The 24,098-nt window shown below is 37.3% G+C and overlaps 1 protein-coding gene across 1 annotated transcript; it reads right to left on the bottom strand.

Annotated features, from left to right (window-relative positions):
• Positions 1–613: 613 nt before the first annotated feature.
• On the bottom strand, positions 614–19,852 carry LOC137393720 (zinc finger protein 260-like). Its single transcript, XM_068080391.1, has 12 exons — positions 19,724–19,852; positions 14,463–14,515; positions 14,102–14,189; positions 13,636–13,707; positions 12,001–12,065; positions 10,057–10,173; positions 9,082–9,248; positions 8,371–8,527; positions 6,644–6,730; positions 5,877–5,996; positions 3,631–3,890; positions 614–1,716 (listed from the first exon to the last, which is right to left on the bottom strand). Exons 3-12 carry the CDS (start codon positions 14,169–14,171, stop codon positions 1,245–1,247), a joined length of 1,587 nt encoding a protein of 528 aa, XP_067936492.1. The 5' UTR covers positions 14,172–14,189; positions 14,463–14,515; positions 19,724–19,852; the 3' UTR covers positions 614–1,244.
• Between the last annotated feature and the right edge of the window lie 4,246 nt (positions 19,853–24,098).

Below are 24,098 nucleotides of genomic sequence, written 5' to 3'. Positions count from 1 at the left end.
TATTATCACAATCCTCATCATCGCTTTCACTATGATCTGAGGCAGCTGACTCAGATTCTAAGTAAAAATACTCATCTAGCATCAACTAGCCGTAATTTTTGCGATGGTTTTATTTTGTTCTAGCCTGAAGCATTAAAACCGGAAATAGCCAAATACACGCGCGCACCCGCAGTTAGAGCCTATATTTATGATCTTGGGTTACGAAAAATTCTATAGCAACCACCGATATGGGTATAGTTAAATGGCAATTCTGGCTTTATGATTGGTCAGACACAAAAATAAACAAGACCACGTGAAAGAGCAGGGTTGAATGCACTATAAACCACTGTTTACTAAAATGGTGACGGTGAGTCATATAATAGCGTGAAGCATGCTTAGCGCGCTATTGTGAACAATGCAATTACCGCACGATTGTACATTCTGACGGCCGGGGTCACATTTATTACAGCACATTCACCCACTGATTTATAGTCAAATTATGCATATTAATAAATTTTTTCAAAACTTTATTTCATGCCTGTAAGATATACACAAATAATTGCAAGCTTTTATTTAGTAAAAAAGGCACATCTTGCGCTGGTTATGGATCATTAATTTGTCAGATAAGGCCATAGTGGATCATGGCCAAAATCATTTGGCCATCCCTGATATAGAGCAAATCCATATATTGATTTGATTATCTTTAAATACAATTATCTTTTGGAGATGAGCAGATGTCCATACCATTCTTAATGGAAGTAAACTAGCCAAATAGTCAAACGATAGTCAAACGATAGCCAATCATAGCTTTGCTAACAAAAATCTAAGATGGCTATACGTAGAACCTTCCTAAAAACAAATAAAACCAAATCTGAATAAATCCCAAGTTTACTATCTGTAAGCCTTGTACCAGATGTCTTTGCTCGAACAAAAGAATCAAACAAGAATATGATGTAGACTCGCAAGGCAGTTGCTATAAAAACGTACTGGTCGTCTCTTTAACCCAATTAACAACAACAACAAAGACATAACACAGCAGTTTAAGGTTATATTTCTTTACCTTATAGCTAAGACCTTCAACGTGTTGTCAGTCTTTGCGCAACAAATGACAACTAAAATATGCTTCTAAAAAAATTTATGCAAGCCATAGGCTATTTTTAATGTCAGTGAACAACAATTCTCCGTTGAGAACTTTTCAGCGTGATATAGGACCTGATAGGCAGTTACTTAAATAAATTATGGGTATGATATATGAGGAGCCTTCGCTAAAGAGAGAGATAGCTATTGGAGCTTCTGCTCAGGTCTGCATACTGCTGATAATATTGACTAGGGCCCTCATTCACCGCTACGATATTACTTGTAGACTCTTGGGCTAGGTTTTGATTGATCAAACCAGCTCCTTTCATAGATAGGTTTTCCTGCTTTACGCTGATGGGCAGAACTTGCTGGTAGCCAGAAGTTTGCGGTAGGTCTGCATGAGTGGTGCCATAGGAGATGTACTGTTGACTCATTGAAGAGAGATCAGGTTGTTGGGTCATCGTCAAAGGAGCTGCCGATTGACCTGCAAATGTGCTGCTTGAAGAATTCACATTTTTTGAAGACTTTCGCTTTGGCTTAATGTAATTATGATCCTTTTTGGTTTTAGCGGATAGTTGATGATGTGGAGAGTGAATTTTTAGGTGTTTTTTCAAATTTCCTAAAAAATTACTCTTGTAATCGCATCCAACAAATGAACACCTACAACAGAATGCAAATAATTCGTGTGAGAGCAAATTAATGGTTAAATGTTAGTTAAGACAGTTATGAATTCCCTGTTAAGTTATCTTATAACCTCTTGATGATAAAATGTTCTATTTATGACTATAAACTAAAGAATATGATGTCATAAGCAGTAACATGCGCAGGTACATGCGCATGTACACTGCAAGCCAAGAGCAAATGGCTTCAACAAAATCTTTAACAACTAAGAGAACAAATAGAAATAGTTGAATCTACTAGCAGAAATAAGAGCGATAACATTGCCGATTAGAGCATCTCGTTAAAGGCTAACTTAAGAAAAGTGATCTTTAAAAATTGGTAAGCAAAATTTGTTTAATAAACCAACTAGAAGTAAAGATACGTGTCATTGACTTATAAACAATAAAAAGAAGTAATTGACCAATTAGAGGTAAAAATTGTCACTTTCATTATTCAGAAAATCTTAAAACACAATTTTGACATTTTCTTAAATTTTTTACTGTAGATTTCACTTCCTGTTAACAATGACATACAGCCCCCCAAGGATAGCCGACGGCGCTCATATGGGCGGGGTTTAATGATGGAGCTCTGTTGGGATTAACCCGAACACGGCACCCGAACAAACAAATATGCTGAATAAAGCACCTTGTAAATTTACAAATATTATGAACTATAGTGGTTATTTTACTTATCTGTTGAATTCATTTTGTTGTCAAATAAATATAGTATCCCAATATTGTCACCGTTATGATCAGTCAGTTGCCATTCACAAGCATTCGCGATATTAATAGTCACAATCGTAAAATAGCTCAAATTCGGTTTTGCATTTAGATTTTGAGTATGAAAACTGCACTGCACAGCTTTGCCTGCTGTCCCATCTTATTGGCCAGGTAAAACAATGTGATAACGATGGAAGACTTTGTCATTTTATATTAGGGGTGGCAAAATATTAATCAAAAACTAGAAAAGAAATGCCGTTGTTCGGGTAATTATATTCAACTTTAAGCATATACTACGACCTTTACCAATTTTAAAATTACTAAAAGTAGGTAATTTAAAATGTTTTATTTTGTATGAATCTATTATTTTGGTTAGGTATCAGCCCTACATTGTAGAAATTCAAGGTTTGCTATTGTGAACCGCGAGGCCTACTGACTGAATGAGCTGATGAAACGATAACAGCGAGTCGTGTTTTCCAAAACCTAACAAGGCAACGTGACCGCCCTGCGAGAGTTGTGTTTGCTCCGAAACCCAGGTTAGCACAATCCTAACAGAGCTCCAACATTAAACCTCGCCCATATGATAGCCGTCGGCTATCCTTGGGGGGGGCTGTATATCATTGCTGTCAAGATCTGAAAGCACAAGAAAATGTAGCGAAATAAGCAGAGCTCTAACAGAATTCTCGTGAATACTCAGATGGCAATTAACATCTAAATAAAGGCAAATCAGCCATTAAGTTAACCAACAAAAATTCTAGAATAACACAGTTACTGCAACCTTCACATGGCTCTAACAATAGAGCTATTGCAACCTTCAAATGGCTCCAACAATAGAGTTACTGCAACCTTCATATGGCTCTAACAATAGAGTTACTGCAACCATCACATGGCTCTAACAATAGAGTTACTGCAACCTTCACATGGCTCCAGCAATAGAGTTACTGCAACCTTCACATGGCTCTAACAATAGAGTTACTGCAACCTTCACATGGCTCCAACAATAGGGTTACTGCAACCTTCACATGGCTCCAACAATCGAGCTACTGCAACCTTCACATGACTCTAACAATAGAGCTACTGCAACCTTCACATGGCTCCAACAATAGAGTTACTGCAACCTTCACATGACTCTAACAATAGAGTTACTGCAACCTTCAATCTTTATTACTAGAGAATGTACAGTAAAGAGACTTGCCGGTGCTTCTTCGATTCAGAATGGACCTTCATATGCCTTTTGAGGTACTGGAGTACGTGGGTATGGAAGGAGCACTGGCTACACCTGTACTGCTTTGAGCCTGCTGAGTGCATTATTTCTTCGTGTTGCTTCAAGTTATGCGCTGCATTGAAAGCCTTTCCGCAATGGCCACAAGTGAATGCTTTAGTTGAGGCATGACAAAGTGTGAAGTGCCTGCTTAGCGCATCCTGGGCTAATGCAGTGAAGTCACATCCTTCCATCTAACATTACACAAAGCGATAAAAGTCAAAGCAACAAAGAATACAATGCTATAAAAATGTGAAGATACAACACTATACCTATCATTCAAATAAAGCTTTAAATGCTACTGTTAAAAAAAAAACGAGCATCCTGCAGCAGCTACTGTTGGAAGTAAATCTTGTAATTAAACTGGGCATGTAATAAATGGACATCTCATGAAAAATGATAATCCAAAGTGCACATTTAATATAGAATGGAAAAAGTGGATCACGTGAAACTAGTGATCACGAGACAAACATTTTGCATTACCGGTTCGAAAACTTCATCGGCTCTTCAAAACTTCCAAAACATTAATTAATATGTGAAAATCAATCCCACCAATCTCAAATGTTTGTATAATTTTTATTAAACCTGAAAAGTGGCCAAGTATGCACTGGTACTTACCTACCCAATAATTTCGTATTATGAGATATAAAAAGACAACACAGAGCATCAGCTGATGTGGTCTGATACTTCTGTCAGAGACCTGAGCAATGTAGCTCATTAAAGGGTCACTCATGTCAAACTTTGAAAGATTTTATCAAAATGTAGGCCTATAAATATTTTCCTATTATTTGAGATTGTCTATGTTGTTCAAAGTGAACCGACAGCCAGTATGCTTCAAAATCAAAATCGACACAACTTGATCGCGATTAAAACACTCCGACGAAAAAGACTTCTCCAAAATTGATGTCACTAGTCACACTTCCTGTCTTCCCTCTCGTTAGGACATCGGCTATTGCATTCAAGTTACAGCGTTATGCGTCTCCATTGTCCTATATTTTATTTTGCCCAATTTACTCATGATTGTTGAAATAAAACTTCAAATATAGACTCAGATACATTGCTATGCTGTACATATTTTGATAGGTTGATTAGAATTTTGGTTTCCTCTAAATACTGTGTAAACATTTGAGTACCCAAGGCTGATGAGACAGTATATTATCACTTATAAACAATATGCACGGCTATTGATGTCATTTTTGAAGAATTCTGGGCGCGCCTTTTTTTCTGAGCATTTTGACTGCGATCAAGTTTTATCAATTTTACTCTTAACTCATTCGCTACCGTAAGCCGATGTATCGGCTTATCAATAGTGTTTCACTTTTCTTTTCATTACAAAGCCCACACATTAGTTAGACCAATCAAATTTTGTCTCCAACAAAACAAAATTGTTGCCAATTACTTGCAACCAATTGAAAATATTGTGGCTCAACAATTCCATTTCTAACAATTATTTTTCAAAACAGGAAAACCAGATCGTTATCGTTATGGCAATAAGAAACACACCACATTCGTTCAACACAAAGAAAGCGTCAGAAATTTTGTGAGAGTGGGATTCACTAAACAATTTTATACTTATCTTGTACAGAATTTTGTCGTGAATAAGATGCATTTTACAGTAAAATGAGCATGCTGCTTAAACACTAGCAGCATATCGATTTTTCGAAAATTGGTTTGAATTAATTCGGGCAGAATAATAATTCGGTCAAAATTTTATGAGATAGTGAAAGAGTTAAAACACCCTGGCAGTCAGTTAACCTAAAACAACAAACTAAACTTTAAATGAGAGAAAAATATCTATATTCTCTGATAAAATCTTTTAAAATCAAACTGAAGTAACCCTTTAAAAATGCATATAATTTAATTATGTAATCTCTAATACACAGTCATTTCCTGAGTATAAAATAATCACTTAGCTCACAGCTGGTAATCAGATTGCCCAAGTCTGTTACGCTACTTCAGCACATAATTCCATGAACATGCACTTAAAATTTGTAATCGTTCCCACAAAAGTGAAGTAGTGCAAGTTAGAAAATAATTTGCAAAGAACTGAAATCATTTACCGTGTGCGCTACTGGCAACAAGCAACGATAAAATGACTACAAACAATTTACAAGGAATTCAAAAGAAAGCATTTGAGCGACTTTGTTGGAAAGAAGCAGTGAAATTGGCTGGTGGATTACCTGACAGCTGAAGACAGTTTTCTTCTGAGGATTAACTTTATGTTTCATATACATGTGGTTAACCAAGTCTTTATTTTCATAGAAAGCACAACTGCACATGTGACAAAGGAAGTCTTTCACCTAAAATAAATGAAATCATTGTGAAATGATCTATTGAACAGCCACGAAAAGAGATGCAACCAAAGAGAACCAGAGTGCAAGGAATAGAGGTACACAAGAGAAAACCAGTGTGCTAGGAATAGAGGTACACGAGAGAGAACCAGTGTGCTTGGAATAGAGGTACACGAGAGAGAACCAGTGTGCTAGGAATAGAGGTACACGAGAGAACCGGTGTCCTAGGCATAGAGGTACACAAGAGAGAACCAGTGTCCTAGGCATAGAGGTACATGAGAGAGAACCAGTGCGCTATGAACACGTAATAATTAGAAAGTGCTAATCGTGAACAAAGTGAACAAGTTTCAAAAGCAAAACTTTCAGTGGTTCAAAATGCAATTTTAGTGTTTGCTACTTTTTGGTTAAACTATTGATAAAATTTAAAAATCCTAACAAATTTGTAAAGATATTTCATCTCTATGAGCTAAATTAAACCAGCTGGCACAGTGAAACACTACAATTGCATGTAAATTGCATGAAATGCAGTTTCTTTGTACTACTCACTGACATGACGAATGATACATATTACTTACTACTAGGCTTCACCAGAGAACTGGATACAAATCGGTGTATTTACACCAGAACTCTTTGTGTAAAAAACAGAGCTAATATACCTGATGGTGAACTCGCTGCTCGTGTCGCTCAAGATTCTTTTTGCTGGAATATTCCTTATGACACACTCCACAGCTGAACATCTGTCCCTGAAGCGAAAGTTTATTCAAATAAATCCATCAATAAAAGTGCATTCTCGACAGTTCTTCCAGAATGCAACCTAATCTATACAGACCATGAATTATGAAAGAACTTTAGATCAATTAAAATTGAGAGTGTTTAGAAAGCATACACGAAAACACTTATGTTAAAACTTGGTTGTTCAAAAATACGTATGCAGAAAATAGATTGGAAAATGTTTTATACAAAGAGACCATTTTCATTGTTATGTCGAATTGCAATAAGCGATTCAGCGATTCTAATATAATAATTATTAGCCAAACGCCCGGCGTTCCACGGGTAATAAAATAATTACCCGATGAACTTGAGTAACTTACCTCGTATTCTAGTAGTCTAAATCTTTACTAAAACAATGGCCGTGTTTGAAGCCAGCTTAATAATCATTACGTTATGCGTAATGATCAACTGTGCTAGTTAATAACCCCAAGCGCTTCAAGTGAGTATTTTAACCGATGTAATGAATGGCATCGCAATCATTCATCCCTACAGTCAGTTGAACGATCGTAATGTAGTGGTTTAGATCGCTGGCCTTCAAACCGGGAGGTCCTGAGATAAAACCTTCTGGGAAGCGGAACTTTCATCACTATATTTTAATCGATATAACTGGACACATAGATGACAAGCATTGACTCTCATTTGATATGGTTTACAGAGAGTGCATAATTACTGATACAACATGGCATCCGACCAATTTGCCTCAAATAGTTTTTATAGCTAGCAGTCATGACTTGCATATTAAACAACTTGCTAACACTTTATCACATCTAACCTTCCTTATCAACACTTTATCACATCTAACCTTCCTTATCAACACTTTATCACATCTAACCTTCCTTATCAACATTTTATCACATCTAATCTTCCTTATCAACACTTTATCACATCTAATCTTCCTTATTAACATTTTATCACATCTAACCTTCCTTATCAACATTTTATCACATCTAACCTTCCTTATCAACATTTTATCGCATCTAACCTTCCTTATCAACACTTTATCACATCTAATCTTCCTTATTAACATTTTATCACATCTAACCTTCCTTATCAACACTTTATCACATCTAACCTTCCTTATCAACACTTTATCACATCTAACCTTCCTTATCAACACTTTATCACATCTAACCTTCCTTATCAACACTTTATCACATCTAACCTTCCTTATCAACACTTTATCACATCTAACCTTCCTTATCAACATTTTATCACATCTAATCTTCCTTATCAACACTTTATCACATCTAATCTTCCTTATTAACACTTTATCACATCTAACCTTCCTTATCAACATTTTATCACATCTAACCTTCCTTATCAACATTTTATCGCATCTAACCTTCCTTATCAACACTTTATCACATCTAATCTTCCTTATCAACACTTTATCACATCTAATCTTCCTTATTAACATTTTATCACATCTAACTTTCCTTATCAACATTTTATCACATCTAACCTTCCTTATCAACATTTTATCACATCTAACCTTTCTTATCAACATTTTATCACATCTAACCTTCCTCATCAACACTTTATCACATCTAACCTTCCTTATCAACATTTTATCACACCTACTAGCAATGCCTCAGAAGACTGACATGCCTACCTTCAACTTTGTTGTATGGCTATGAATAGCTTCTATGTGTTTGGTTAGAAACCGCTGGAGCAAAAACTTCTTGCAGATTGGACAGCAGACCTTCTGGTTGTACTTGTTTTTCACACCAGAATGGTTGTATTCAATATGGCGGGTCAGCAGATACTCACTGCGCATAACAACCAAATATGAATAAAACAATGGATTCAACATCAATATTTTACAGAAGCTTTCCTTTGGGCCTAGCTTATAAAAACAAAATTATTTTCTTTTTTGGAGTCAACTTAGTTTCATTTCAGGTTTGCTTTTATGTATCATAGTGAACAAGACTAATCAAGATGTACGTAAATTAATGATGTTACGTTAATGGTATGTTAATAACAAAACTGTAAAGTGGCCATAAATATAAAAAAGAATCCTGGACATATCAAGAAGAATTATAGACACTCAAAGTAAAGGTCTATAGCTAACTAAACATATTCCACAGACACATTAATAAATTCTATTTATAAAATAATAGAAGCTATAGAGAAATCAGTTAGGCTATAGGCCCATTAATAGAGACAATCAATATATTAATAGAAATTATAGATATATTCATGCACACGATAGACAAATTAACATACTCTATGAACGTTCAAGAGAACCTATCGATACATTGCCAGAGTATACAGCTACATCAATATATGCTAGAGATGTACTAAAATACACTCTGAACCTCACCTATGCGAGTTGTAGTTGCAGGAGACACATTGATGTAATTTGACATGAGAGGCCAATGGTAGATGATGCTCCTGATGCAGGTGACAACAGAGTTTCAAATATCCATTTTTGAAGGAGACGCCAGGGTTAACTTGAACCACACACCGAGGACACTTCAGCAAGCTATACTACAATGTTGACTGAAGCATGAAGTGACTCAAGGAAGCTATACACTTGAATTTAAGAGCTGCGGAATTGACAGACTCAACTGAATGTGAACCCAAAGATGTACCACTACACCTTGATATATTTAGGTATAAAAAGTTACTTAGGTAGAAATTACAATAAAGTCAAGCCTGTAAAAATATAAAGCAAAAACTGGCTTAGAGAAGTAATAGATTTACTTAATAGAAACAGCTAGTTGTAAAAAGTTAGTGATGGTAGAACCAAAACATCTAACCTTTGTCAAAAACAATATTATTAGTGTCCTTGACTGCATAATTACTGGTTTTTAAACTGTAAAAACCATTATTAGCAAATAAATCATGATTATATTTAAATTTTTAGAAACTACAGGAAACGTATTTTTTGTCTCATATTTCGTACCTGTGAAAGGAATCACAACAAATCAGCACTTGAACACAGGTGCTATGCTGCCAACCTGCAGAGCAGAGTAAACAACAGACAGTATAGTTCTTGCTGATGAATTCATATTTGTACTATTTACTAGGAGGGACCGAAACTGCTTCTCGCAGTAGAAAAAGTGAACACTGTTGTTTCATTATATGATACATGAACACTGGTCGAATCCTAAAACCTTGCAGAAAACGGAAATAAACTGTTGTGAGTACCTTTTCTGGACTCAAACGATCCGTAACCTACCGGTATGTAAATTACAGATGACATGGAATTAGAGAGTACAACTTGTAACCATTTATAACGTGCAACAAACAGACAAGACGGGATTAGAGAAGATTAGAAGGGATTAGAGAGTACCTTTGAAATAATCCGCATGGTTTTTATTAAACGACCAGTTCTATGCATCAGCTGACCTTCCATTATGACATAGCTGCTCTTTTTTACACGAGAGATATCCAAAGTACAGTGCTTTTCCTGCAACTCATGAAATATCAGCGTAAAATAAGGAAATAACTGATTTACGTTGTAGAAGTTTCTACTGTAACTGAAAATTGTTGCTGTGTATATTGAGTAAGTTAGCGTCAGTGAACATTTCTATTGTTACTGGACTGAATAATTCGTTGAGGGGGGTGTTACCTTACACCCTCTCTTCTTACAAGAAGAGAGGGTGTAAGGTATATGGCGTTTAAAAGACACAGCTTGCCACATCTTAACTCTAAATAAGAGGAGGGTAAAGTCAACAGCCTTGCAAGTTAACGCCAAATATTTGCTATATAGGAGTAAAATAATGCAAAATATTATACTAAATATTATATTATACTAAATTATATGTAGCCTTTAAATAAATAAAATTTGCTAAATAGTCTAATATACAATCTATACTAAAATAAGAGCGGTGTCCATCCATCTGTTCAAAACACGTAAAAGCGTTACGAATAAAATTGCTTTGGGCGAGAAATTGAACGCGACTACTCCAATTTACAGTCCGGCACTCTAACCACTACACCGCTAAATTTCCCAATCAATTCTGCACTTAAACAAAAGGAAACAATTAACGGCATACATTGAGCCAATAAAAAAATTGTTAACAACTCGTCCTGAGCGTTGTTTCGCTTTGAAAAATCTTTTTATTTTTTATTACAATTTATTACTAACACTGACCAGTCATGCTAGACCAATTACAGCAATGAATTTTTACTAACTTTAGATCTATGAACTTTGGGTGATTTTTATTTAACAATAGTACTACTGAGAGTTACAATTCATATTTTATAAGTAATAATAGTAAACTGTAGTAATATTGATAAATCATTCGATTCGGACATGCTCACAGTCTTTTCGAAAATGGCTGAAAACATGTTCGTTCTCGTTCTGCAACACATTTGGGGTATTTTTCATGGCATCAGCTAATGTAAAATTTCATGATGATTAATTTGGTATCAAAATATTTTTATAGACTATGGTTTAAAAGTTGTAACGATTTGTACATTTCCCTGACAAATATTAAGTTTCATCGAATACGTAATTATATCCCGACACAAAAATAAATTGGATAGGGAAAGAGTTAATTATGCACCTACTGATTATTCATGACGATCTCTCACGGTACACAGGACTGCCGAGTGTACTAATATGAGTATAATACTGTCTTCAACAATGTTATTGTGCATGCTAAGGGCTAATTTATATTTCTAGCATGGGCTACTTTACTGTGTACTAGAGTTACAAAGATACATGTGTATGAAAAGGTTAAAATGTTATGACATTTATGTTCCATTCAGTAGATGAAACACAAGATGGGAGTTCTAGTAAAAACTTAGAGCTTTACAGAAGAAAGCATGCTACTGCATATAATTATACACAAGCTATACATATACTATGCATATAATATACCCACACCGCTACACACGCTGTGAACATGTTACATGCATACAAGGCAAGCTTCAGCCTGTTTAATATCTCAAAGCAGCACAGGGGTTATAACATACAAAGCTAAGGCTAAATTGAACATGTCGACCAAAGAACTTTTTGTGTTTCCATGTAGTCCGCTACATCGCTAGAAAGCGGTTTTCCATAAAACAATGCCCACTGCCAAATAAAAATTGCATGAAATCTGTGGTTAACAAAGAGAAGATAACTTGTAGTGTCAATGCACAAGCTTGCCAAAAGACGTAGCTAGTAACAATTCATTAGTCGAGATTAGAACAATACCAGACTAAACCCAGATAATCTTGAGCAGCTCAATATGAAGGCTATAGGAGGATAACTCTCAAACAGGGACAATAAATATAGGTAGCTCACTCCTACATGGCGAGACAACTCCTTCCAGTTAGCATAAAACTCCTTTGGAGACATCTCATCATCGTCTACAAAAAGCATACGCAGTAAACCAAGACCGAACACAAAAATTCCACAGGATCAAACATCAGAAATCAATCAACAATCACCTACAAGATGGTCATGTACATTTTACTTTGGTCAGAGAGACGCATCATACTTGGCCAGTTTTGCATCACTACATCTCTCTAACTACTGATGCTGGATCCAAGTTTAACGTTTACACATTCATGAGTTACAAATCAAAATATGTTGCACATCTTCATAGAATTCTTTGATAATTTACAGATAATCTTACAAGCTTGTCGATGTTTTCTTTGGCTCATTATCCGTAAACACTATGGGCAAGACCCAAAATCTCAGCAGTTGTGTCCACTTACTAGATAACTATAACATTCTACATAGAGTGTACTCAGTCAGTTCAAATCAGCTCATTTATCTATGCTTATAGTGAGACTGGTAGCTGTTCATAATCGACTTCAAGTGATCAGTCATATTCTTACAAGCGTTTTCTTTTATTTACTCTTCAAAATATTACATATTAAACAGCAAGTTTATGAAGATCTACCTCTGTGGGTCACCATTGTGTCTCAACGCTAGGTCCCAGGGCTGATACTCTGAAAGAAACACCCACCTGGATAGGCCCAGACTTGGATATTGTACCCCCAATCACGTTGTTGGTCAATTTGATTTTGGATATTGTACCCCCAATCACCTGGTTGGTCAATTGGAAATACACCCCCTAAACAATGGGAGTTCCCTAGAGGGCGCCCAGGTTCCACGCCCCGCTAAACATCCATTATGACTCATGCATTAATAAAACAAAAAATAACTACACACAAAATACCCAATTTTATTTAAATACGTTTTTATTTCGGATTTTCGTTTGTTTAATATTGCAAAAACGATCTTTTTTTTCTGCAAACGGCTTATTTTTTGTTGCTAACATAGACCAATATATTGTAGTTTACTATTGGAAAAAAATTAAACTAAAAAAGGCAATAAGCTAACCATAAATCAATTTATAAAAACCGTTGGTGTGGCGACATAATAGTCTGCCCACTAACGTCAGTATCGCAAAACGACAAATTGTCGCTATGCTTGCAAAAGGGTTAATAAAACTGATTCCAAACATCAACCATCATCATTTTCATTTACAAAGGAAAACATAACGAATATCAATGAAAGAATTATCATATCATTCATTCTGAGTATATTGCTAAAGGGTTGCTAAGATGATGCAGTGCCAACTCTCTCTTTTCCCTTACGTTCCCGTCAGCAAGCACGCAGATTTTAATGCAATCTGCATTAAAATGAAGACTGGAATTTCGGTGCAACTTCTTGGTATTACTTTGGCTGAATAGAACCTTAATGAGTTTGGGCCCTTTTACTGGCTTGGCTGTGGAAACTCCCCCTAAAGGAGCAAATTCACTGACAGTGCCCTATGGTCTGAAAAACCCCCTAAAACGTGATTTTGGGCCGAACCTAATGGGTCTTTTAGGGGGGAGTATCAGCCCTGGGTGCTAGGTACTCCTTAAAATTTTGACAATTGTTCTCAATGACTCAGACCATGCAGAGAGCAAATTAGATTAAGCTGACCTTGACTTTGGTGAGACTCGAGGGAGTCAGCTTCCTCTAAGCCACACAGCATGCAGGCCATCGTTTCTGAAACTGCAAGTCAGTTTTCGACAAATTCATGGAACGGATAAAAATTTTATTACATGTATCAGCTAGTGCTGGTCCAGAATTATTTACTACAAAAGAATTTGCTCTAAACTAGTGTTGTTATCGACTAACCAATAGCCCACTAAAGCTAAATGCAGGATATATCTATATATCTCATTTATATCTATATATACATGTATATAGAATATATCTATATCCCTTACATATATCCCTATACTTCCCGCTCGAAATAATAACTTCTGAGTTGAACAAGCTAACCTGATGTCAAGTCTGTTGCTAACCTGACCAAAGTAAACCCAGCAGCATCCCCTGAAACTATTTCTCTAGACTGTCAAAGCTATGGGAGAAAACAGCCAATGAAATTTGGTCCTGCCCATACTTTGTTCCTCCTTTTCATCTTCATCCCCAGACTCATTATCTGACAACTCCGAGGCTTCGCAGGAGACCATTTCATCAGTGTTTTCCTGCTATAAAGGAATATATTTTCAATTTACCAAGACAAGCAATAATAAAACTGATGCTATCCAGGTTCAATGATTGATCAAGAGACCCATTTTTTCTGTGTATAATTCATTGATTTATCTGACCACGCTAAGGCTTGACTGCGAAACATGCCTTCAACTTTGGCACAGATAAATTAGCACATATTTTGTAAGCATTGCATTACTCATTAGAGGTCAAGTTCTTATAACATTTGACTACAAAGGCAACACAGTGAACAATATTTGTATACAAATTACCTTTACATCTTCTAGCTCTGAGATCTCACTTGCGCAATGTGCTTCAATGACCTCTAGAAAAGAAACCACATCTGTTTCATCAGGACTAATTATGAAGGTGTAACATGTATTAACGCCCTTCTTGAATAAATGAGAAAAAACATTTCAGGTAAAAGATAGAACTACTGTAAATCTATATTATCAAAAAAGTAGAAAAAGGAATTAATATGAATCTCACAATAGATAAATTGTCTAGAAACTGCACACAATCTGCATGAGTTAAACTATAAAAACATTTTTACCAGAACAACAAGCTGCTCCGAAATTAATATTCCAGAAGTTCATAAGCATAGAAACTATTAACTAACTACTAACTTTTTATAATATAACCATTTTGTTTATTTTTAATAGCAATTACAGTTTTACTACGATGTGAAGGCATAAAACTTCCTTCTTTTAACTTAGCGGGGCATTCTCTTGAATATTATGTTGTATTTTGTGTTAGTTGTTTTCTCCTGCATACATATTTTATTGTGTTAGTTGTCTGCCCATGCATAACCTAAGTTCTCAGCATTATGATATAACCTGGTTTCTTGAGGGTTTAATAAAGTTCCCTTCCAGTTGAACTTGCATCAGAATCTGACAGTAATAATTTGTCTGAAAAATAATCCTGGTATAATCCTAAATATTAATGGCTTTAATACTCACATCTGACAAATTAAACATGGTGGCAGCGGTGTGAATGAACATTTGTGTAAGATGGAGGGCATATCACCACCACAACAGCTGGATTTAAGGGCAAATGACCTTGCAGGAGAATGGCGTCGCTGGGTACGTTCTTTCAGTGACTATTTACTTGCTATCGATCTAGTAGGAACAAGTGGAGCTAATGAAAGGAGAAAATTAGCTCTATTTAGACATGTTGGTGGTGAAGATGTGAGAGAGCTGTATAGCCAAATGGAGTTCGTAGGCACTGACAATGAAGGAAATCCAGAAGAGATTGCTGAAGGTGCAACAGGCAGGAAAATAGATGATGTCCTGAAGCGGTTTCGAGAATATTGTAACCCAAGATCTGGTGTTATAGTAAGCCGGTATACTTTTCATAACTGCTCACAAAGTGGAGAACCCGTGGATGTGTACTTAATGAAACTCAGGCGCGTAGCTGAGAGCTGTGAGTTTGGCAATCAACGAGATTCTCTAATCAGAGATAAACTACTTTTTGGACTAGATGATCATAAACTCAGGGATAAAATGATGCGTGAACCAGATGAACGTTTAACTCTTGATTATGTTATAAAGGCTCTACGAATTGCCGAGGTTTCTAAGAATGCACAGAACTCCAGTGAAAAGCCCACAGAGGTGAGTTTTGTCACATCCCACAAGAATGGTTCCAAATTAGAAAATGATAAACCAAAGATTTCATGTAACAAATGTGGTCGACGGCACGTTCGAAATCGATGTCCTGCTTTCGGAACAACTTGTCGAAAATGTAAACGGAAACATCACTGGGAGTCAGTATGTACCAATGAGGTTACTCAAGCCGTAAGCGAGTTACAGGTTGCTGATAATAATGAAGCTAATTCTGACGAAGTGTTTCTTGGCGAAATATTTGACATAGACAGCGTAGGTCTAGAGGCCGGTTCATGGTATTCCAACGTGAGGGTTGACACTGACATTAAAAAGAATCAATTGATGAGATTCAAATTGGACACTGGTGCGGCCCTGAGCGTTTGTGGTCCTCAACATTGCGTAGGAACTCAATACCCATCTACAAAGAAGCTGTATGGACCAGGTCGTACACTTCTCAATTGCATTGGCGTCATTTCTGGTAAACTTACTGCGGGTCGGGAGAAAATAACAGAAGACATATATGTCATAGAAAACCAAAACACCCCGTTATTGAGTAGAAAAGCATGTGAAAGCCTCAAGTTTGTCACCGTTGACAAAAGCAGGTGCGAAATCGGGTCTATACGCGTCAGTGATAGTTTGTTCAAAGGACTAGGTAAGCTTGATACAGAATATTCCATTACCTTGGATGAAAACGCAAAGCCGTTTGCATTGCATGTTCCACGCCCGATTCCATTCCCGCTTCGACAGAAAGCTAATATTGCACTTGAGAAAATGGTTGAAGACGGGGTAATTGTAGCCATAGAAGAACCAACGCAGTGGGTGGCACCAATGGTGGTAGTGCCGAAACCTGGGCAAGACAAGGTCAGGATTTGTACTGATTTCACAGAACTCAATAAATATGTACTCAGAGAAGTTCACCCTATGGCCACAGTAGAGGAAAGCCTGGCATCCATAAGAGGTGGCAAAGTGTTCTCAAAAATCGATGCCAATAGCGGTTTCTGGCAGATTCCGTTGTCAGATGAATCCAGTAAGTTGACTACTTTCCTTACGCATCGTGGCCGATATCGATATTTAAGACTCCCACAAGGACTAAACAGTGCCCCAGAGATCTTTCAAGCTGAAATGAACAGGATTTTGGGGGATCTTGAGGGTCTTATAGTACACATGGACGATATACTAGTGGTTGGACAATCTACAGAACAACACGATTCAAGACTCAGCGTAGTATTAAGGCGACTCGAACAAGCTGGAATGACTTTGAACAAGTCCAAATGCCAGTTTGGGGTATCTAAAGTGCAGTTTCTAGGATATGTCATTGATCAGTTTGGAATCCACACAGGACCAAGAGTGCAAGGCATCTTGGAGTTTCCTACTCCTGCTAATGTAACCGGAGTAAGGAGTTTTCTCGGATTAGCTAATCAATACGCGCGGTTTTCTCCTCAGCTGGCTGATGTTACCAAACCTTTGAGAGATTTACTTCGCAAAGATGTGGACTGGATTTGGGGTTACGGTCAGCAGGAAGCCTTCCAGAAGGTGAAAGAGATATTTGCCAATCCACCGGTACTGGCGACATATGATCCTACCAGAGAGACTATAATCACAACAGATGCTAGTAATCAAGGATTGGGAGCCACCTTAAGTCAGGTGCAACCAGATGGCACTCGAAGACTAGTCGCTGCAGCGAGCCGCTCTCTAAGCGATACAGAACAACGGTATGCGGCTATTGAAAAAGAGGCTTTAGGAGTCTGCTGGGCTCTAGAAAAATTCTCCCAGTACATTCTAGGGATGAAGAAAGTTTTGATTGAAACAGATCACAAGCCGTTAATCACACTGTTCGGAAATCTATTCCTAGACCGGCTACCCGCAAGAATTCAAGGTTTTAAGCTCAGGCTACAGAGATTCGATTATAGAATTACACACATCAGTGGGAAAGACAATATCGCGGCTGATGCCCTATCGCGGAATACATCTACCAAACCTGACGAGGCAGATGCTCAACGGGTGGAAGAAGTTGAGACAGTAGTAAATGGTGGTGTGAGGTTAAATGGCTTAGATACCAGGTTGGAACAAATGAAAATAGACCAAAGAAACGATGAAACCCTAAGCAAAGTGCTTCAGTTTGTCAGTGAAGGTTGGCCAGCATATTTATCATCCACGGACACTCTCATGCAGCCTTATTTCGAACGAAAAGCTTTTCTCTGCATCAACAAAGGGTTTCTGATGATGGGAAATCGACTGGTGATACCGCTAAATCAAAGAAGTAAAGTATTAGAGGATATACACAGGGGTCACCTGGGAGTAACCAAATGTCAGACTCGTGCGAGAAATAGTTTGTGGTGGCCGTGCATGTCCAAAGCTATCGAGACAATGGTTGGCCAATGCCAGATCTGCCAAAAAGACTCTAATACTTCATTTGAAACTCTGAGACCTACAGCCACCCCGGATCGCCCCTGGCAAGTCGTTGGTTCGGACTTATTCCATTTTCAGGGTCAGACATACTTATTAGTTGTGGACTATTATTCCCGATTTCCTGAGATCGCATTGCTGGGTAAGGATAGCACATCTAAGAATGTGATAAATCACATGAGAAGCATTTTCTCGCGACATGGGATACCAGAATGCGTCATTTCCGACAACGGCCCCCAATACTCTGCACAGGACTTTGTGGAATTTGCAGAGACATATGGATTCACTCAGGTCACAAGCAGCCCTCATTACCCGAGAGGGAATGGCGCTGCCGAAAGGGCAGTGCAGACTATTAAGAAAATGCTAACAAAAGAAAAGGATCCTTATCTGGCCCTTCTGGCATTCCGGACATCCCCTCAACTGGGATTATACTCTCCCGCTGAGTTACTGATGGGCAGAGTACTAAGAACCACTGTAACATGTCATCCTGATGCACTGATACCCAAACTACCAGATCACGAGCAATTTAAAAAGAAAAATGACTCGTACAAAGATCAAATGAAAATCAATCATGACAGTAATACTCGCGTAAAAGATTTACGACCGCTAGAGAAAAACAGTGCAGTCTATATACGAGATAACCATCGTGACGGTGTTATAGAAAATCGACCGAATGTAAACAATCGAGCTGTACAAATCACTTGTGATAATGGCAGAATCGTGACACGTAATCGGTCTGCAGTTGTACCTACTCAGCCAGCTACTCCAGCTCCAAATACACTCACCACTCGCTCAGGGCGAACCGTTAAGCCCCCTTCGTACCTTACTGACTACGAGTTGTGAATCCCAACGTACATTGTAAGGTTGCCTGTTAATTAGTATTATACTCATGGACATTATAATCCAGTATAATCACGTTTCTAATATTTTGTGAAAATTAGTTTTATTAACCAACATCATTACATGCTTTGTAATCTAGAAAAGGGATGTTGTATTTTGTGTTAGTTGTTTTCTCCTGCATACATATTTTATTGTGTTAGTTGTCTGCCCATGCATAACCTAAGTTCTCAGCATTATGATATAACCTGGTTTCTTGAGGGTTTAATAAAGTTCCCTTCCAGTTGAACTTGCATCAGAATCTGACAGTAATAATTTGTCTGAAAAATAATCCTGGTATAATCCTAAATATTAATGGCTTTAATACTCACATCTGACAAATTAAACATATTATATATACAAAAATATTTTAATCATGCTAAAACGGATCTGTGCAAAGCCATGGAAAAACTAAAGAAATTAATTTAACAAGTTTTAAAATGTTCAGATGAAATGTTCAGAAAAAAATAAAACAAAATCAGCTGCAATTGGACAGATGGAAAAAAATGTCTTGTCGAAAAAAACATCGCATGATAAAATCAGTGAATGCTAGCAAATCGTTTAGCATTGAATAATTTGTCGTGATACCATACTCAAGGAGTGCCTACCAGTTTGTTGAATACAACAGTATATTATATAGCTTTGCTCACCTGTAGCTTCAGGTAACTTTACTAAAACTTGGTGAAAATTTTCTAATAAGAGCAGCAAATGAGCTTGCTTAGATCCAGTAATGATGTTTTCGACACATGACTTCAATGCTTCCCACTGCTTTACGATAATTTCCATTTCCCATTCGGTTCATAAAGCAACCGTAATGTTCACAAAAGATGTTCGCAATTGCTATTTTAAATGTAATCGCTACTTTTAATAGTCCAACGCCCAAGAGATAACTCGGTTTAGTTTGGTTGCCCCAAATTAGACCACTCGCCACATAGCAACCTCAGTCTACCCACCCCAAGGTTTTAATGAGACGTCAACTATTAGACTATGTATAATACATTTAAAAGTTGAGATAACAGTACTGTTTATTTAAGATTTTAAAATTCATTAAACTGATTTTAACATATTATTAACTATCAAAAGCAGCAGCTATTTTTAGTAAAGTCACTAAAAATGTTACTGTGCAGAAAATACATACTTCAAGTAGTGTTGTATATAGGTTGTACATCAAATTACTCTAAAGGATCTATCATTGTTTATGAACACACCCATATAGTAGTAGTAGTAGAAGTAGTAGTAGTAGTAGTTATTGTTGTTGTTATAGTTGTAGCAGTAGTATACTCCAAACATGGTGGTTGTAACATAGTAAAGACATTTCTAATATATTGTAATAGTTCATTGAGCACTATACTCAGTGACGTAGTGCTACCCTAACTCTCCCTAACTAAGTTATGGTTAAAAAATGTGTGTGTTTTTTAAGTATAACTATAGTTAGGGTTAAACAATTTTAGACTTTGCCAATTCTCAAGGTATATTATAGCTCTATTCCATTGATTCAAGTACACTAATGTCGTTATAGTCGACATTCAATATAAAAGCAGCATACAGTACAATACAGTGATGTAATGGTCATGTAACATGACAAGATTGTGATCCTAATTGGTTGTCTACAACAAAGGCTAAGATCAGATTACAGCAAACCAATGGCAGTCAGCATCTGTACTAAATTCAATAGTTGCTTGTCTTTCTCAGGGCTCTTGGCAACACTGTATTCCCAAATTTTTATTATTTTCTCAACTTATTTATTACTACAGATGTGCTCATTTCTCATATCACATACATGATTTTAAAGCCTTGTAGGCTTTGGAGGCTGGGGCTTCTATACTTGGCCGGGACTTCCTCCAGTGGAGCCGGGGCTTCGTCCGGACCCAACTGGGGGCTTACAGCGTCCCTCCGCTAGAACAGCTGGGGCCTAACGTGACAATAGGTCAATGAAATGTCAATAAGTGGAGTTGCGTTGCGACTCTTGGTTGCCTACATCCACTTGTCTCAACTTTACAGTTATGGTTAAAAAAAGGTTAGCACTACATCACTGACTATACTCATAATGATTTTCATAGAGCTGAGGCGAGTAGACTACTCTGTGGTAAGTGGACTGAGGCGAGTAGACTTGACTGGGCCAAGTTATCTTAGGAGCAATTTGCTCTACGGCGACTGGATTGGTAAACACGTCCTAATTTTTGCAAGGCCAAGACTAATCAGGTCATACAGCAATGTGTGAAAATGGTACAGAATGCAACAGCCATGTTGAACCAGCTCACAGCTGATCAGAATAAATTAAATACATCACCCTTGTAACAACCACAGCCTGTGCAGCGTACCATCACACTGCAGTGCTGGCATTGCCAGAAGGGGAAACACATATGCAGATTCAGTCCTTCGGATTCAAACATACACAGGAAACTGGGAGCATTCAGATTGCAGGCACTTAGTAGAGACTAGACTATTTAAACCACCTATGCAATTGGGTCTGAAAAGGCGGTTATTACCGATGCCTATTATCTCCGGTGTAGATTAGATTACAAATAGTTCACTACCCTCCTAAATAGTGGATGCATCAAGTCCATTATACCAAGTCGCCTTTAATGTCTAAAGGCAAGACCAACCTCACTTTCTGCGTTGGTGAGTCACTTACACACACAAGTTCCTCGTCAGAGATCTCCAGAATTTCCTTCTGCTCAAGCTAGATTTTTTTGAGGATGATGAATGCACAGTAGATTTTAAAAAAGCAGCCTTTATACTTTATAACAATTTCACAAAGTGCTGTAATCAACATGAGGAATCACTGCACATCAATTTTCAGTTTGTTTGAACCATAGAAATTACTTTAAATCATAGACCTATTAGCTATACAAGATAATATATATAATAAATGTATAGTTAATAGGTCTATGCTGTGAATACAGAAATAATGGTACCAGGTTGCATCAGCAACCAATGGAATCAGAGATTGACCTACAAAGAAAGGAAAAGCTTTGCGGAGGGATTAATGGTAGCCCTCATTACATCAAACCCAACAGTATAGATTTTGGATGCGACTATCTAATGTTAATAGTCAGCCAGTACTCACAGTGCCGGCATAGAAAACTATATAGCCTGATGCAGCCAAGCAAGAACCCGGTTGGGGAATAGGTAACCAACCTGCCCTACGCCTTATTAGAAGATTTGGTACAGCATTGCTCCTTGAGCTGACAGGATCAAGCTAAAGTAAGACAACTGCTCCCACTATAATCAAAATGTGTTCAGTACCTCGAAGTAAAACCTAGGGTCGACTGGCTTAACATTACACCACATAGCCTTGACATAACACCACATACCTTTAACATAACACCACATACCCTTAACATAACACCACATACCCTTAACATAACACCACATACCCTTAACATAACACCACATACCCTTAACATAACACCACATACCCTTAACATAACACCACATACCCTTAACATAACACCACATACCCTTAATATTACATCACATACCCTTGACATAACACCACATACCCTTAACATAACACCACATACCCTTAGCATAACAGCACAAACCCTTAACATTACATCACATACCCTTGACATAACACCACATACCCTTAACATAACACCACATACCCTTAACATAACAGCACAAACCCTTAACATTACATCACATACCCTTGACATAACACCACATACCCTTAACATAACACCACATACCCTTAACATAACACCACATACCCTTAACATAACACCACATACCCTTAACATAACAGCACAAACCCTTAACATTACATCACATACCCTTGACATAACACCACATACCCTTAACATAACACCACATACCCTTAACATAACACCACATACCCTTAACATAACACCACATACCCTTAACATAACACCACATACCCTTAACATAACACCACATACCCTTAACATAACACCACATACCCTTAACATAACACCACATACCCTTAACATAACACCACATACCCTTAACATAACAGCACAAACCCTTAACATTACATCACATACCCTTGACATAACACCACATACCCTTAACATAACACCACATACCCTTAACATAACACCACATACCCTTAACATAACACCACATACCCTTGACATAACACCACATACCCTTAACATAACACCACATACCTTTAACATAACACCACATACCCTTAACATAACACCACATACCCTTAACATAACACCACATACCCTTAACATAACAGCACAAACCCTTAACATTACATCACATACCCTTGACATAACACCACATACCCTTAACATAACACCACATACCCTTAACATAACACCACATACCCTTAATATTACATCACATACCCTTGACATAACACCACATACCCTTAACATAACACCACATACCCTTAACATAACAGCACAAACCCTTAACATTACATCACATACCCTTGACATAACACCACATACCCTTAACATAACACCACATACCCTTAACATAACAGCACAAACCCTTAACATTACATCACATACCCTTGACATAACACCACATACCCTTAACATAACACCACATACCCTTAACATAACACCACATACCCTTAACATAACACCACATACCCTTAACATAACACCACATACCCTTAACATAACACCACATACCTTTAACATAACACCACATACCCTTAACATAACACCACATACCTTTAACATAACACCACATACCCTTAACATAACAGCACAAACCCTTAACATTACATCACATACCCTTGACATAACACCACATACCCTTAACATAACACCACATACCCTTAACATAACACCACATACCCTTAACATAACACCACATACCCTTAACATAACACCACATACCCTTAACATAACACCACATACCTTTAACATAACACCACATACCCTTAACATAACACCACATACCCTTAACATAACACCACATACCCTTAACATAACACCACATACCCTTAAAGGCAAAGATAGATATATGCAAGAGCTCAAGGAGCATGAACTCATCATGGAAGGAAAGGGGGGCTTGAAGTTTGCCAGTAGTGTT

The sequence above is a fragment of the Watersipora subatra genome, chromosome 4 (genome assembly GCF_963576615.1).
Source record: "Watersipora subatra chromosome 4, tzWatSuba1.1, whole genome shotgun sequence".
Classification (NCBI taxonomy): Eukaryota; Metazoa; Bryozoa; class Gymnolaemata; order Cheilostomatida; family Watersiporidae; genus Watersipora; species Watersipora subatra.
The sequence above is the reverse complement of the archived record's forward strand: the minus strand, read 5'-3'. Positions and strand labels throughout refer to the sequence as shown.